Below are 12873 nucleotides of genomic sequence, written 5' to 3'. Positions count from 1 at the left end.
TATACTTGGCATCGCGACGCTATGGTATTATTTGATATCCGAAATATGAAGCATCGTTATTATGGAAGTACAAAAAATCGGCATGGAAATTCATCGTAATTGCTGAATACATAATAAGTTAAATATACCTGCGAGGCGACATGAATCGACTGAATAGAAATGAAGATGAAGAACGGCAGTACCTTGAGATCTCAGATCGTCAGTTAGTGGTCAACCGTTATGAAGGAAGGATGTGGTAGTGCTACGCTTGCTTCTACCTCTCTTTGTATTACCTGCTCGTCTTCACTCAGATCGTCTTGTACCGGTCTCAGAAGGAACGCGTTCCTTAATACTTCGTCGAGAATTCTAGTAAAGAAATGATATATATTTGAGTTAGTAAGATTTCTTTGAATAAAATAAAATATACGTAATGTGATTTTGACAGTTAATAACACTTTGTTATAGGCTGTTTTCGTATATAATACAAGAGGAGTAAAGAACAGAATCGAATAACGCGTGAATATTTTTCAACTTGAAAAATATATTTCAATTTACTTTATATTTCTTTGACAGTATTTTTATGGACTTCGAGAATTACATTTCTTTGCGAGGAATACTGTGTGTGTTTCGCCTACGAATTGATTCATATGATCAAGAATATCGTCTTTTACATCAAGATTTCAGAAGAATATCTTAATCGAAAACGCGTTAACAATTGATATGTGTGACATAATAGCATCTTTCGTGATAATAAAAATGCGAACGATCCTTTGAGTTTCTGCGCGATATCGTCACGATGCAACATCATCTCAAGAAATGTTAGAAAAGCTAATCTAAATCTTAAAGAACAACGAATGTGTGGAAATAACTTGATTAGCAATAAACGAGAGTTCAAGAATACAGAAAATGACTTCTATGTGTAGCAGCAGAAAGAGCCATGCTGTGATGAATGATGGTTATTTTCATAGACGTAGCCCTTATGCTTACCAAGTGAGTTTTAAATTTATTATAATTATTATAATTAAAAAATACAATATGTGACATAATTATTTAATTTGATATTTTATCAATTCGAATAAGATATAACTAATCTTTTGTATTTAAAATGAATATAATAGTTACTTATTGGATAGATTCTATTTAGTGTGATAACTGACAAGTATAACTGTATGTAAAAATAAAACTAACTTTGTGCTTTTTCTTTAATTTAATTTAAAAAAATAAAATTATTTAATAATGACGTGAAAAAAATATTCTTTTTTTCCAAATGTGCTTTTTTAGCATAAAATTTCTTATAATCATATTTATCTGAAAATATTGGTATTTTTCTCTTCATAATCATAGTTATAATTTTGTTTATTTCAGAGAAAAAATCTCTCTCTCTCTCTCTCTCTCTCTCTCTCTCTCTCTCTCTCTCTCTTATGTAATTATTAGAAATAATATTAAAAATACAAAATGAGATTTTTATATAAAGTATCTTACAATAATATTCTATTAAAATTATATCATAGTAGTTAGTTATTTTTTTATTTTGACATTATAATTATCCATATTGACATTTATGATACTATCTACTATATGGAAGAAAACACGTTTATGTTTAATATTTCAATTATGCGTATGTATATGAGGTGGTCTGTCATAATAAGAATAAAATTGCTTAAGGATAAAATTGCTTCATTAAAAATTGATTTGCTTCTTTTGTTTTTTTATATTTTAAATTGCAATTGTTTTCAAGATTACATTATTCATTTTATTTCATTATTTTTTTTATTATTTTTCCGAATTATATTGTGTATATTTTATTCTATTATTTAAAATAATTTTAGAAGAAAAAAAGTTTAAGTAATATCATATTGCATTCTAAAAAAATTTTACATGTATAATAAATAAAAAAAAAATGTTTCTTTTTATATAATATCTTTTTAGATATTCTTTTTAAAGGAATGTTCGTTAACAAACATGTTAAATATTATTGAAACATTTAATTGTTATATGTACATTCTTTCGTTTAGTTTATCTTAAAATCTTTCAAATTATTCAGCAATTAGGTTTTCCATGTTAATGAGAATATTTTTCTTTTTGTATTAAAATCCTCATTTCTCACCGGTGCAGTGTCTTAGGGTAATTAGATGGTTAAGTTTGATTGTCGACATATGTCCGCAATTCGCGCACAATGGTACCGTTATCAAGTCAACAACGGTGAGTGATAATTGCAACGATAGTGATGCGCATTTACTCATGGCAAATTACATTATATGCAATAAGATTTTTAAATGAGATGGATTATCTTAACTAAAAAACATGTCTGAGATACGAGGAACGTACAGCATATCATGAAGAACGGATTGCACATATCAATATATACATAATAGACAACATCTTTTATGCTAATAATTCCGGATGATATTTGAATTGTTAATCGCCTACGCTCAAATTGTCTGAGAACGTCGGTTGAATGATAATTAAACTTCTTCTACTGAACCGCTAGGAGAATTATGAAATATAATAGAAATATTCGTCCAGTCCAATAGATAATACCTTTTTATCTATCCACAGTCATTACAATACTTGACAGTTAGGTTCAACGTACCTGAAATATACACAAGTACACCGTTGAATATTAAATGCGTTCTACCGCAAACAAAAAATAATATTTAATAACATCTTTGATAAATTAGACATTGACAAATTATAATTTGAGTAATATAAATCTTAAAATCGCAATAACATCAAAAAGGGAAATATTTTACTCATTAATCATATTGAAAATTATAATCATATTGAATCATACTAAATCATATACTGAAATCTTAATCAATTGGCTCTTTTCATTACGATTTCATTAAAAGTTTATTAAAAATTCATTAAAAATTGACTTAATGTTACAAGTTTCAATACAAATAGTATTTATTTAATCAATTTCAATGTGTGAAGGCAAATTTCGTAAGTTACTTTTTAATTACTTTTTTACTTATGTTTATATATATATATATATATATATATATATATATATATATAATGGACTTTCTTGTACATTATACTAAATAAAAATATAAAATAAGAATCTAAAAAATTGCTCATTTCTGTTGCCAAAAGATCTCGTAGTTATCTGTATAAATATATATATGTTATTACATATTAATGAAAATGATTAATTTCAATTTAAATTTCAATGAGAGATTAACTGTATATTTTTAAATTACTTTTTAACTGTATACTTTTAGTTTAATTTTAACTTTCGTCTTACATAGACAATATAATAAGTGATTTTACATTCTGATTTTGGATAAATATTATAATCCGTACCTGTAAATGATTCAAGGGACGCGTTTCTAGGAACTTCTCATTAAACCGACATTAAACAGAGAGAGATGAAAGTTGCGGTAATGTCCTTGAAGGATCTTTGCACTCAGTAAAATTGTTCGTACTCGTATCTTCTTCTCTTTTTACCGCCTCTTTGAAGGCCGTGCACTGACTCCACCTAGGTCATGATACGCATATAGATAGAGTTCCTTACATGACGCACATTTCTCAAATTATTAGCTAGAAATATCAAAGTTTTTTAATATATTTTTAAATATTTAAATTTTTTAAATTGCATTATGTTGTTAATGCAGATGATGTTTATGCAGATATTTTTGCAATGCACTTTTATTTAGTTTAAATTATAGCAATATATATATCGAGCCAAGTTTCTTGTGTTTTTTTAATTTTTCAATTAAAATAATCTTTAGCAACCGAATGATAGTCATTTCTAAAATGTCATTATTTATGAATTTTTAATAAGACAGCAGAGTTAGTCTTTTCATGAATCACATAGCTGTTACCACGCTTTATGATCTACATAGTTGGATATGCTCGGCAACACCATTTAAGTACCGCCGAGAATTACTCTATAGCTCGCATCTCCATTGAAAAATATTAAAGGAACGATCAAATTACATTAATAAGAAATAGAGAAAACTAGTCTATAAAATGTATCTATAAATCTAATAAGTCTATAAATATAATAATTCAAATTAACATTATTTCCTTTGATCAAACATAAGGGAAAAACTCGAGGAGTAATTGTGATTGAACATGTAATACTTGTGAATTTATAATTAATTATTTGACTTTATAATTAATAATTTAAAATACTTATCGTTAGTGTCGCATTGAAACGCAGATCTTATAATTTGCGTAAACATTTATATAAATCGTGAGTAGCAGTAGAACTAAATATCATGTGTCTAAAAAATGATATACATTTTGATTCACAAAATTCAATTCGATGAAATAAAATGTAGAAATTTGTCAGCGATAATTTGTGATACTTCCAATATTTTTGTCCAACATTTCTGTTACATTTATTGGAACTTGCAACGTTATAACGGTGCTATATATCTAGGAGATTCAGTGCTATATGGATTCGCATCTTCAGACAGGCAAAATATCTCGAATACATCGGTGAAATCGACCATATCGGATGCAATATCTAGATAGAAGCGTAAGCGATAAACCGTTAGAAGTTTATAGCTTGTCATCATTTTATGAAAAGTACCGCACGATTTTTGCTTTTTATTCTTCTCGTACATTATGCAGATGTGCGCGCATTATACCGCACTATATGGTTGATATTTAAATTGTTTCTAAGGAAAACAGACATCGCAGTCATTATATCGTATATTAGCATATTATATTAGTAACTGTAACCGTTAACGAGAAAATATATTTTATATAATCACAGAGAGACTTCTATTTATTTCTATTTATACAAGCGAGAAGTTGTTCTAAAACTTATGCTTGTTTTTTTTTGTTTATTTCATTTTATATAAGTCGGCATCTAATAAATATGCTCTCCATTTATATTATATATCCGTTTCTATAGCGATTAAACTAGATAAAACTATGTATTTACGTATTTGTATCCAAAAAATTTTTTAAATAAATAAAATGATATGTATAATAAAATTACATATTTACTGATTAAATGATGTTTATGATAAATTTACCAAATTTACTAAAAGAGAAAAATAGAGAAAGACAGAGAGAGAGAGAAGGAGAGAAGGAGAGGGATTTTTATTGGTAATATTTGAATTTTAAATTAAAAATCTTCCAAAACTTTTTATCTTCTGTTATTATAAAAAAATATCTTTATAGTTTATAATAAAAGTATTGTTAAATTAACATTATTATTATTAGTAATATAATAAGCATGTGCTATTAAAACATATGTGTGTTCTATTAGAATTATATCTATCAGTAAAAAAACACATAGTCTCCGAATATAAAGATTAATGTAAAAAAGACATTTTTTAAAAATAGGGGATATCTCAGAGTTATAGTTTATAGACATATTTTTTTGTTTGAAGAAAACTTTTTTCATTAATTCATATTGAGTAAATATATGTCAAATAAAAATAAAATATTTTATTATAAATATTTAATGATTTTTTCGTTACAGAATGACTATTATTTAACGCCAAGATCTACTTGGTCTAAGGCATCGATAGCACGGGTGAATAGTAATTCTACATGGAGATTTAGTGCCATGTTAATTATATCCTCTATATTAGTATTAATAGCAGTGCTAGCAATTGCTGGATTAGCTTTATGGATGGGTAAATTAAATATTGTTATTAAATTCTTTATATTAAGTTTTTTGTTCTTTTTTTCTTTCTTCTTCTGTTATATTTTATAATAAATTATATACACAGACAAGTAATTATCATTAATTAAATATTCAATATTACAGTTATCCGAACAGATTCTAAAAATGGTAAGTTTTTAAATATTTTTAATTATAATAATAATAAGTCACACGTAATACTTTTAGATCTTACGTTAAATCTTGATTACAGCTATTATCGAATTTTCGTGTAGCTTCAGAATTATTAGAGGAGAAAAATACAATCCCATGTTAAAGCTGAGTACAAGCATGGTTTTCCGAGAAAAAGAACGCAAATTTCAAAACATTGTAAGTGAAATATTTTAGAATTATTTTAGATTAAATATCAAAAAATTAAATTTCTTAAAAATACCATTTTTTATTATTTTCAGTTTGAGCTTTTATTTAGAAAAAGCATATTGGGTTCATCCTACAAACGAACAACGATAGAAAAATTTGAAAATGGGACCTTGAAAGTATTCTTCAGATTGTATCTTGATCGAAAAAAGATACCACGTTCAATTATAAATGTTGAAGATACTATTGAAGATATTATCGTCAAAGAAACATATTCAATATCATCTTTGTTTAAAGATATGGAATTAGATCTCACGACTGTTTCGGTGAAAAGTAAGTAATGATCAAATTGAATGATAAACTGCTGAATTATTGTAATATATGGACTACAAATATTATTAGACATTGCTGTAGTTTTAGTTGGAAAATTTTTTGGAAAGAAAACATTACTAAGCATTGTTTGGACATTATATGTATTGCTTAAAAATTTTAGTAAATATTACATCAAACATTTCATAAAAAATAATTCAGCATTATTATCCAGCATATGTTTTAACATCAAACTTGTTCTTGTTCAAATAAAGTATATTATCTTTAATAAAGTATAATTTCTTTTTAAATGTTTTCTATAAATATTTTCTATATTTTTCTATCAAAATTTTAGGAATAAATAAAGAAGAAAGAGGGAAGATAGGTAGCATAAATCAAAAGCAAGAACAGCAGAAACACACTATGGTTACTAAAAACAGTTTATTACGACCAAACAGAACCAACAATTTAATTTTGAGTTCAAAGTCGAAAACAAATACTGTAAGACCAGCTAAGATCGATTCCAATGAATCCGATATAGATTTTAGCAATATTCCAACTATTAAAGGTACTTATAGAGCAACGAAAGTTAATATTAGTACTGCGTATAATTCGACTAAAGGAACATCTAAGTTAACACCGGATATTAAGGATACTACTAGGAAAATACTCTCCCATGAACAAATCACAAGGTCAAATAAAACATCCAATTTTATGAACTATTCGCCAACGGACAAACCTACCATATCTTTCACAAAATCCACGACAGTTATGTTCAATGAAGAGAAATTAAACGGAAAAAAGAAAGATGAATTGAAAACGTCACAAGAGTTAAGGATCACAACTACTCAAAGCAATTTGGACATTTTCAAAGATTTCCATAATCCTGATTTGGAAACTTCACCGTGGAAACCAATTATACCAGGATATATCAACACAGAATTTAAATTGTTATCCGACAGTGATATCGAAGAATCTAATCGTACTGAATTAAGCACGCAGAAAATTGTTTCATTCACAAATGATCTTCGCAGTAATATAAAACAACTCGACAATAAGACGAGTACGACACCGTCGACAATATTAGGATTATCGGAATCTGTTAATTTTCATGACATCAGTACCATTAGCACTGACATCACCGGCTTTCCGCGAGACAGAATTGTCCCAGATTTGACAATGTCTAAATCAGAGGACAATGAAAAACCAGATATCGAAGTAGCCGGACAACTGCCTTCGGAAACATACAATGTCAGATTAAAAGTCTCATCAGAATATGATAGCAAGGACAAAACAATTTCTAACTCGAAGATATTGGAAAGTTTGATAACTCGCAATGTCTTCGAAAACATTTCGATAAAAGATGATGCTTTATTTTATAAAGATCATGCAGACTCAAACGATACTCAAAAAGCGGAAGAGAAATTTGATAATTTGGTATCAACGATAAAACCTGATGATACTGAATCACATCATAGCGAAAAAAATTCGAGTAAATCACCTACACGTGGTATTGGCATAGCGGAGCCTATATTAGACACAGAAATTGAACTAGAAACAAGAAATAAAGATAGTACCTTGACATTAAACGAAAATGAAAAATATACGTTGCAGGACAAAAACGTCGATATTAATTCGCAACAACCGATTTATACCAGTTACAATACTCCTGATCTGAATGGAGGCGGTTTTGGACCAGGCTTGATCGAGAATTCGGCAACTATAAGACCTTTCAGACACACAATACCTGTTGATAAAATTACATCCGTCGTAAATTATAATGACAACATTTCTCTTCGTTACTCGGACGATTTATTTCTTTCGAATGACGAGATGGAAGCGGAATCAAATATGTCCCAAGATAAAGTTATGACACCGTTGCTACCGAATTCAGAGATTGTAGAGATGGAAACTTTTGTTACAGAGTACGACGATACTACAGTTCAGCCATCAAATTACGAACAAATTATATCGACAAATCCAAATATCAACGATGAACGCGATGATGAGTTGTCGTATCTTAGTACTACAGAGAGTTATTCAGATCCCATAAAAAAATTGATCGTGGAAAATTCGGACGACAAGAAAAGCATATCGAGAAATTCAACATTTATTGAAATTGATATTGTTAAGCATACGCCCGGTCAATCAAACAAAAGTTCGGAATCATACGCGGAAACAACGACGATGAACAATAATAATGATATAAAGAAAGTTTATAACGATACTTTAAAAGCTTACGTCGTAAAAAATCTCGCACCTGTTAATAACAATACTGGAATTGATAAATTAGTGCAATCGAGACCAAAGATCGATTCTATTGAATCTACTTCTTTGGAGCAACTATTCGAAACGCGTAATTATACGTCTGAGAGAAATGTAATGAATACCAAACCCATTGTTTTTGATCGTTTTTCTTCGCACGAGATCTCACCGGATTCTACGAGATTTAGAGAAAAGGAATCTTCAACGCACAAGAGTACCATAATCGAGCAAATAGTCGAAATTGTAACTTCCATCAGTACCAGAGTTTCGTCAAACATCAAAAATAATTCCGTTGTCTCGAAATTAATTATCACAAATTCTACTAATCCAATTACCCGATCGGACAAAATTTCAGCATCGAATGAAGCAGATAGATTATTTGGACTCACTACAACAGAAAAAGTAGTCTCGTCAATTCAAGATCAACCATCTTTATCTTTGAAGAATTCGAGGACAATGCAAACATCGGATAAGAAAACATTGACTTTCGAAGAAAATCAAATTCTACTAGAGAAACTTAAGCAACTCGCCAAAATTAGGACGGATGATGATTTTGTGCAAATTAGGAGAAACAATTCAAATTCTAGCGTAAAGTTGCAATTTCAAGATTCTAATGTATCATCGTTGAATATCGATGAATTAAAAAAGATCGCTAACATTATGACTGAAAACAAAACTTTAAAAAATGTAAATTTAGGAGTTACATTGAGTCGCGATGGCGTGAAAATATTTACAAAAGTACTAAATAAGATAGAAGATCAAACAAATGAGGCACTTACAACAATCCGACCAGATTTCAAGATTTCTCCAAATAGTAATGTAAGAGCAACGCGCTCAAACATGCATAAACGAGTAGAAGATTGTTAATGCAGAGTTTAAATGACTTAATGGTAAAAGAATTTAAAAATAATTGTTTTTAATTTGTTTTCTGCTTTTCATTTTATTTTTTGTTGTTTTTTTTTAATTTTATTTAAAGAACATAGACTAGAGAGAGAGAGAGAGAGAGTATTGTCAAATGTCAAACGCAATGCTATTGTGCGACTGGTTGCCTACCTCAGGCAGTTTGAACATATATATATATATATATACATCAGTTCCTTAGGGATTGAAGGACAAGATTTTTTAAACAAAAATTCTGTAAAATCTCTCAGAAATTTGTCCCATGAGTCTTGAAACATCTTGTATGTATTGGTTGACAAATAGGAACAGAATCATATTGTTTTGTACAGAAAATTGTTTCCTAGCAATTTGACAATCAATTTACTCATAAATAGCTTGATTTCAAGCGCTATTTTAATATTAGATGAAATAATATCCTTTTATTATTAAAGACGAAGGAAGAGAGCGAAAAACTAAAAAAATTTTTAGCTCAAATATATGTATAATATATTTAAAAAGAAAGAACTTAATTTAGAACTGCTTAATATGTCAGTATTAATAATTTTCAAAAGGATACCTGTAAAAAGTAATTTGAGAAAATTCAAATCCTGTATTTTAAATCCATATTACATTTTTAATTTCTCAGTGAAGAAAAATATTAAGAATTATGTAAAAATAGAAATAGAAGAGCATAATATTAATAACTAATATTAATATAACTATTATATATAATAATTCAAATGAAAGAAATATATATTTTAAAGACTATTATACCCTTAACTATAGAAAATTATCGATAGATTGATAGAAAATCGTATCGATAAAATAACTGTAAATGGCATAAATAAACGATACTATTTTAATGGTTTTAACAGGACGTACAGAAGTTTGAAATTATGTATGTACATAGAATTGAATAATAACAGATAGAATTACTTACATGAATGATTATTCACTTATTAACCGATGTTATTAATCTGCATATAATTTAGAATACATTATAACAAATTGTCACTTTTCATGCAAAAATTGCATTATCGACAAGATGATTGTAATACAATAATAATAATTAATTATGCAAAATTTGCACACTGGATTTTCAATTGTAAAACGTGGGGAGAATACTTCGATTACTCCGTTATTTTTAATAATTTCTGCGCATGCCCGCGGGAAGAGTAAAACGCGGCAGCCAATTAGCTTCTTGCTCTTCTAGGGATAATAGATATGTATGATAGACGATTGGCAATCACATGTGACATATTTCGCGTTCTGCATTATACCTATGTTCGAAGAGGCGTACACATGTTTGTCAAATAGAGAGAAAAAGGAAGAATGGCGGACGAAAACGAAGATCAGTGGTTGTATGGGGATTCTACCGATGGAAAGGAATATGTCAATATACCGTCGGAGATTCAACAAAATGATTCGACAAAAACACAAGAAAAATCTCAAATTCCAGAGGACCTTAAAATGGAGGGAATTAATGAAACACCGCCCGAGGTACACGCGCGACCTAACCTCTTATTCACTATATATAATTTATTTTTTTCAAACGCACGTAGGAAGATATTTTTATTATATGTATTTTAATTTTGAAGATCTATAATATTTATTTTTTTGTAATTTTATAATTTGCTACTTCAACAGAATAATATGACTCCATGTGTAATATCTAATACAGTAAACAATTACAAGTTGTATAGATATATAATGAAAAAAAATCAATAGATTAATGAAATAGAGTTTGTGTAGGAATTATTGTACATATTCCTTCTCTTTTATTTTTTTCATATATTTGTCCCTTTTGTGTTCTCTTTGATATATTTTTTATAATATATATGTTTATATATGTTTATTTTTACAGATGCAGGATATTGATTTCCCTGTTGAAGGTCATGAAGAATCCTCTTTATTGAATAATGTACAGGAAGAGAATAATATGGATACAAATAAGAATGGAATTAGAGAAGCTTCTAGCCAGGAGGATGGCGAAGCAGCCAGTGATTCCGATTCTGATGATGATGTACATGTTGTGATTGGCGATATCAAATCGACACCGGCATATGGTAGCTTAAATATCAAAAGAGGAGGATTGCTGACTAATGCATCTGGTGTGCCAGATAAATTGAGCAAACAGCCAGGAAAGTTCAGTATAGATGAGTTTGAGACTATTGGAGTTATCAATGGGATACCAGCTCATGAATATAATTTAGATCAATTAGAAGATAAGCCGTGGAGACAACCTGGTGCAGATATCACGGATTATTTCAACTATGGCTTTAATGAGGAAACCTGGAGAGCGTATTGCGAACGTCAGAAACGGATGCGAAGTGAATCAGGAGTGGGATTGATTTTGAATGCAGGAGGTAGCGGTGGTAATCCTGGCAGCATGAGGGTACCTCAAGTGGCGATAACCAATGATAACAGTAAATACTCAGGTATTATGGGTCCTAAAAGAGCTGGTCCACCGCCAGGACGAAAAATGGCAGGGACTATAGATGTTATTGGAAGTTCTGGTTTAGCTTCCCGAAGGAATTTGGATAAATCCCCGCCGAAAGGAAATGTTATACAAGTCATGACGGCCGATAGGAGAGAATATTCTAGAAAGCCAGGTTTTCCTGATATGAGTGTACCACCTCCTGGAGCAGGGATGCCACCACCGTTTGATATGCCTCCACCGGGATATGCCGGAGAGCCAGCGCCGTTCTACATGCCGGAAACTGATCCATATTATCAGAGTTATGAACCCACACAGGACAACCAGTGGGGTAATGATCCGGTAAAAGGATAGCATTATGTCTGATTAGTAAATTATCTGAAAAATTATATTAGACAATATTACCTTATATATATTAGAAGATTGTTCATTTTATGAAAATAATTGTAGAAATATACTCAGTTTTTTCTTTCTATCATAGACATGGCAACCGACAAATCTGGCAATCCCGATGACCGAAGGTGAAGACGACAAAGATATGGGACCTAAGACCATACCCACCATGGTTCCACCAACATCCATTCCTCCTTTAATGCAACCACGCGATCAACGGGACGGCAGAGATCGAGAACGAGACAGGGACAGAGATCGAGAATTGGATTCTATGGGCAGAGATAGGGATAGAGACAAAGATAGAGATCGTGATCGCGATAGAGAAAAAGACTCAATGATAAGGGACCGTGATAGAGATAGAGATTCGATGACGCGAGATGAAGATCGAGAGCGTGATAGGTCCAGATCTCAGTATCGTCATAAAGATCGGTAAATTCTTTTCTAAAATTCTATATCTATTATGTGTGATGTGTATATACAATATTTTAATGTTTATTGATTTTGATGATTTTCAGGCATCGGCATCGATCAAGGTCACGATCTCGTAGACACAAATCAAGATCGCGAAGTCCGAGCCGACGTAAGAAGAAATCCAGACGCTCGGATAGAGAACGTTCTAAGGAAGAAAGCGAATAAATATATGTATACATGTAATCTTATC

At 29.9% G+C, this 12873-nt stretch overlaps 2 protein-coding genes across 2 annotated transcripts; both read left to right on the top strand.

The window, feature by feature from the left end:
* Positions 1-226: 226 nt before the first annotated feature.
* Positions 227-9773, top strand: LOC105258204. Its single transcript, XM_020029662.2, has 7 exons — positions 227-371; positions 445-969; positions 5429-5585; positions 5720-5743; positions 5826-5941; positions 6025-6262; positions 6594-9773. The coding sequence occupies exons 2-7, from the start codon at positions 886-888 to the stop codon at positions 9368-9370; spliced, it is 3396 nt and encodes a 1131-aa protein (XP_019885221.2). The 5' UTR covers positions 227-371; positions 445-885; the 3' UTR covers positions 9371-9773.
* An 882-nt stretch (positions 9774-10655) lies between these two features.
* On the top strand, positions 10656-12854 carry LOC105258203 (pre-mRNA 3'-end-processing factor FIP1). Its single transcript, XM_011269332.2, has 4 exons — positions 10656-10882; positions 11247-12161; positions 12301-12641; positions 12728-12854. Exons 1-4 carry the CDS (start codon positions 10715-10717, stop codon positions 12846-12848), a joined length of 1545 nt encoding a protein of 514 aa, XP_011267634.1. The 5' UTR covers positions 10656-10714; the 3' UTR covers positions 12849-12854.
* The last annotated feature ends 19 nt before the right edge of the window (positions 12855-12873 follow it).

The sequence above is a fragment of the Camponotus floridanus genome, unplaced genomic scaffold (assembly GCF_003227725.1).
Source record: "Camponotus floridanus strain SB8 unplaced genomic scaffold, Cflo_v7.5 scaffold8, whole genome shotgun sequence".
Taxonomy (NCBI): Eukaryota; Metazoa; Arthropoda; class Insecta; order Hymenoptera; family Formicidae; genus Camponotus; species Camponotus floridanus.
The sequence above is the reverse complement of the archived record's forward strand: the minus strand, read 5'-3'. Positions and strand labels throughout refer to the sequence as shown.

Excerpts from the sequence above, each read along its gene's own strand:
- LOC105258203 (XM_011269332.2), top strand. The coding sequence starts at position 10,715 with ATGGCGGACGAAAACGAAGATCAGTGGTTGTATGGGGATTCTACCGAT. Across the intron at positions 10,883-11,246 it reads TTAATGAAACACCGCCCGAG|ATGCAGGATATTGATTTCCC; the intron begins GTACACGCGCGA and ends TTATTTTTACAG. Across the intron at positions 12,642-12,727 it reads CAGTATCGTCATAAAGATCG|GCATCGGCATCGATCAAGGT; the intron begins GTAAATTCTTTT and ends GATGATTTTCAG.
- LOC105258204 (XM_020029662.2), top strand. The coding sequence starts at position 886 with ATGACTTCTATGTGTAGCAGCAGAAAGAGCCATGCTGTGATGAATGAT. Across the intron at positions 970-5,428 it reads GTAGCCCTTATGCTTACCAA|AATGACTATTATTTAACGCC; the intron begins GTGAGTTTTAAA and ends TTTTCGTTACAG. Across the intron at positions 5,586-5,719 it reads TGGATTAGCTTTATGGATGG|TTATCCGAACAGATTCTAAA; the intron begins GTAAATTAAATA and ends TCAATATTACAG.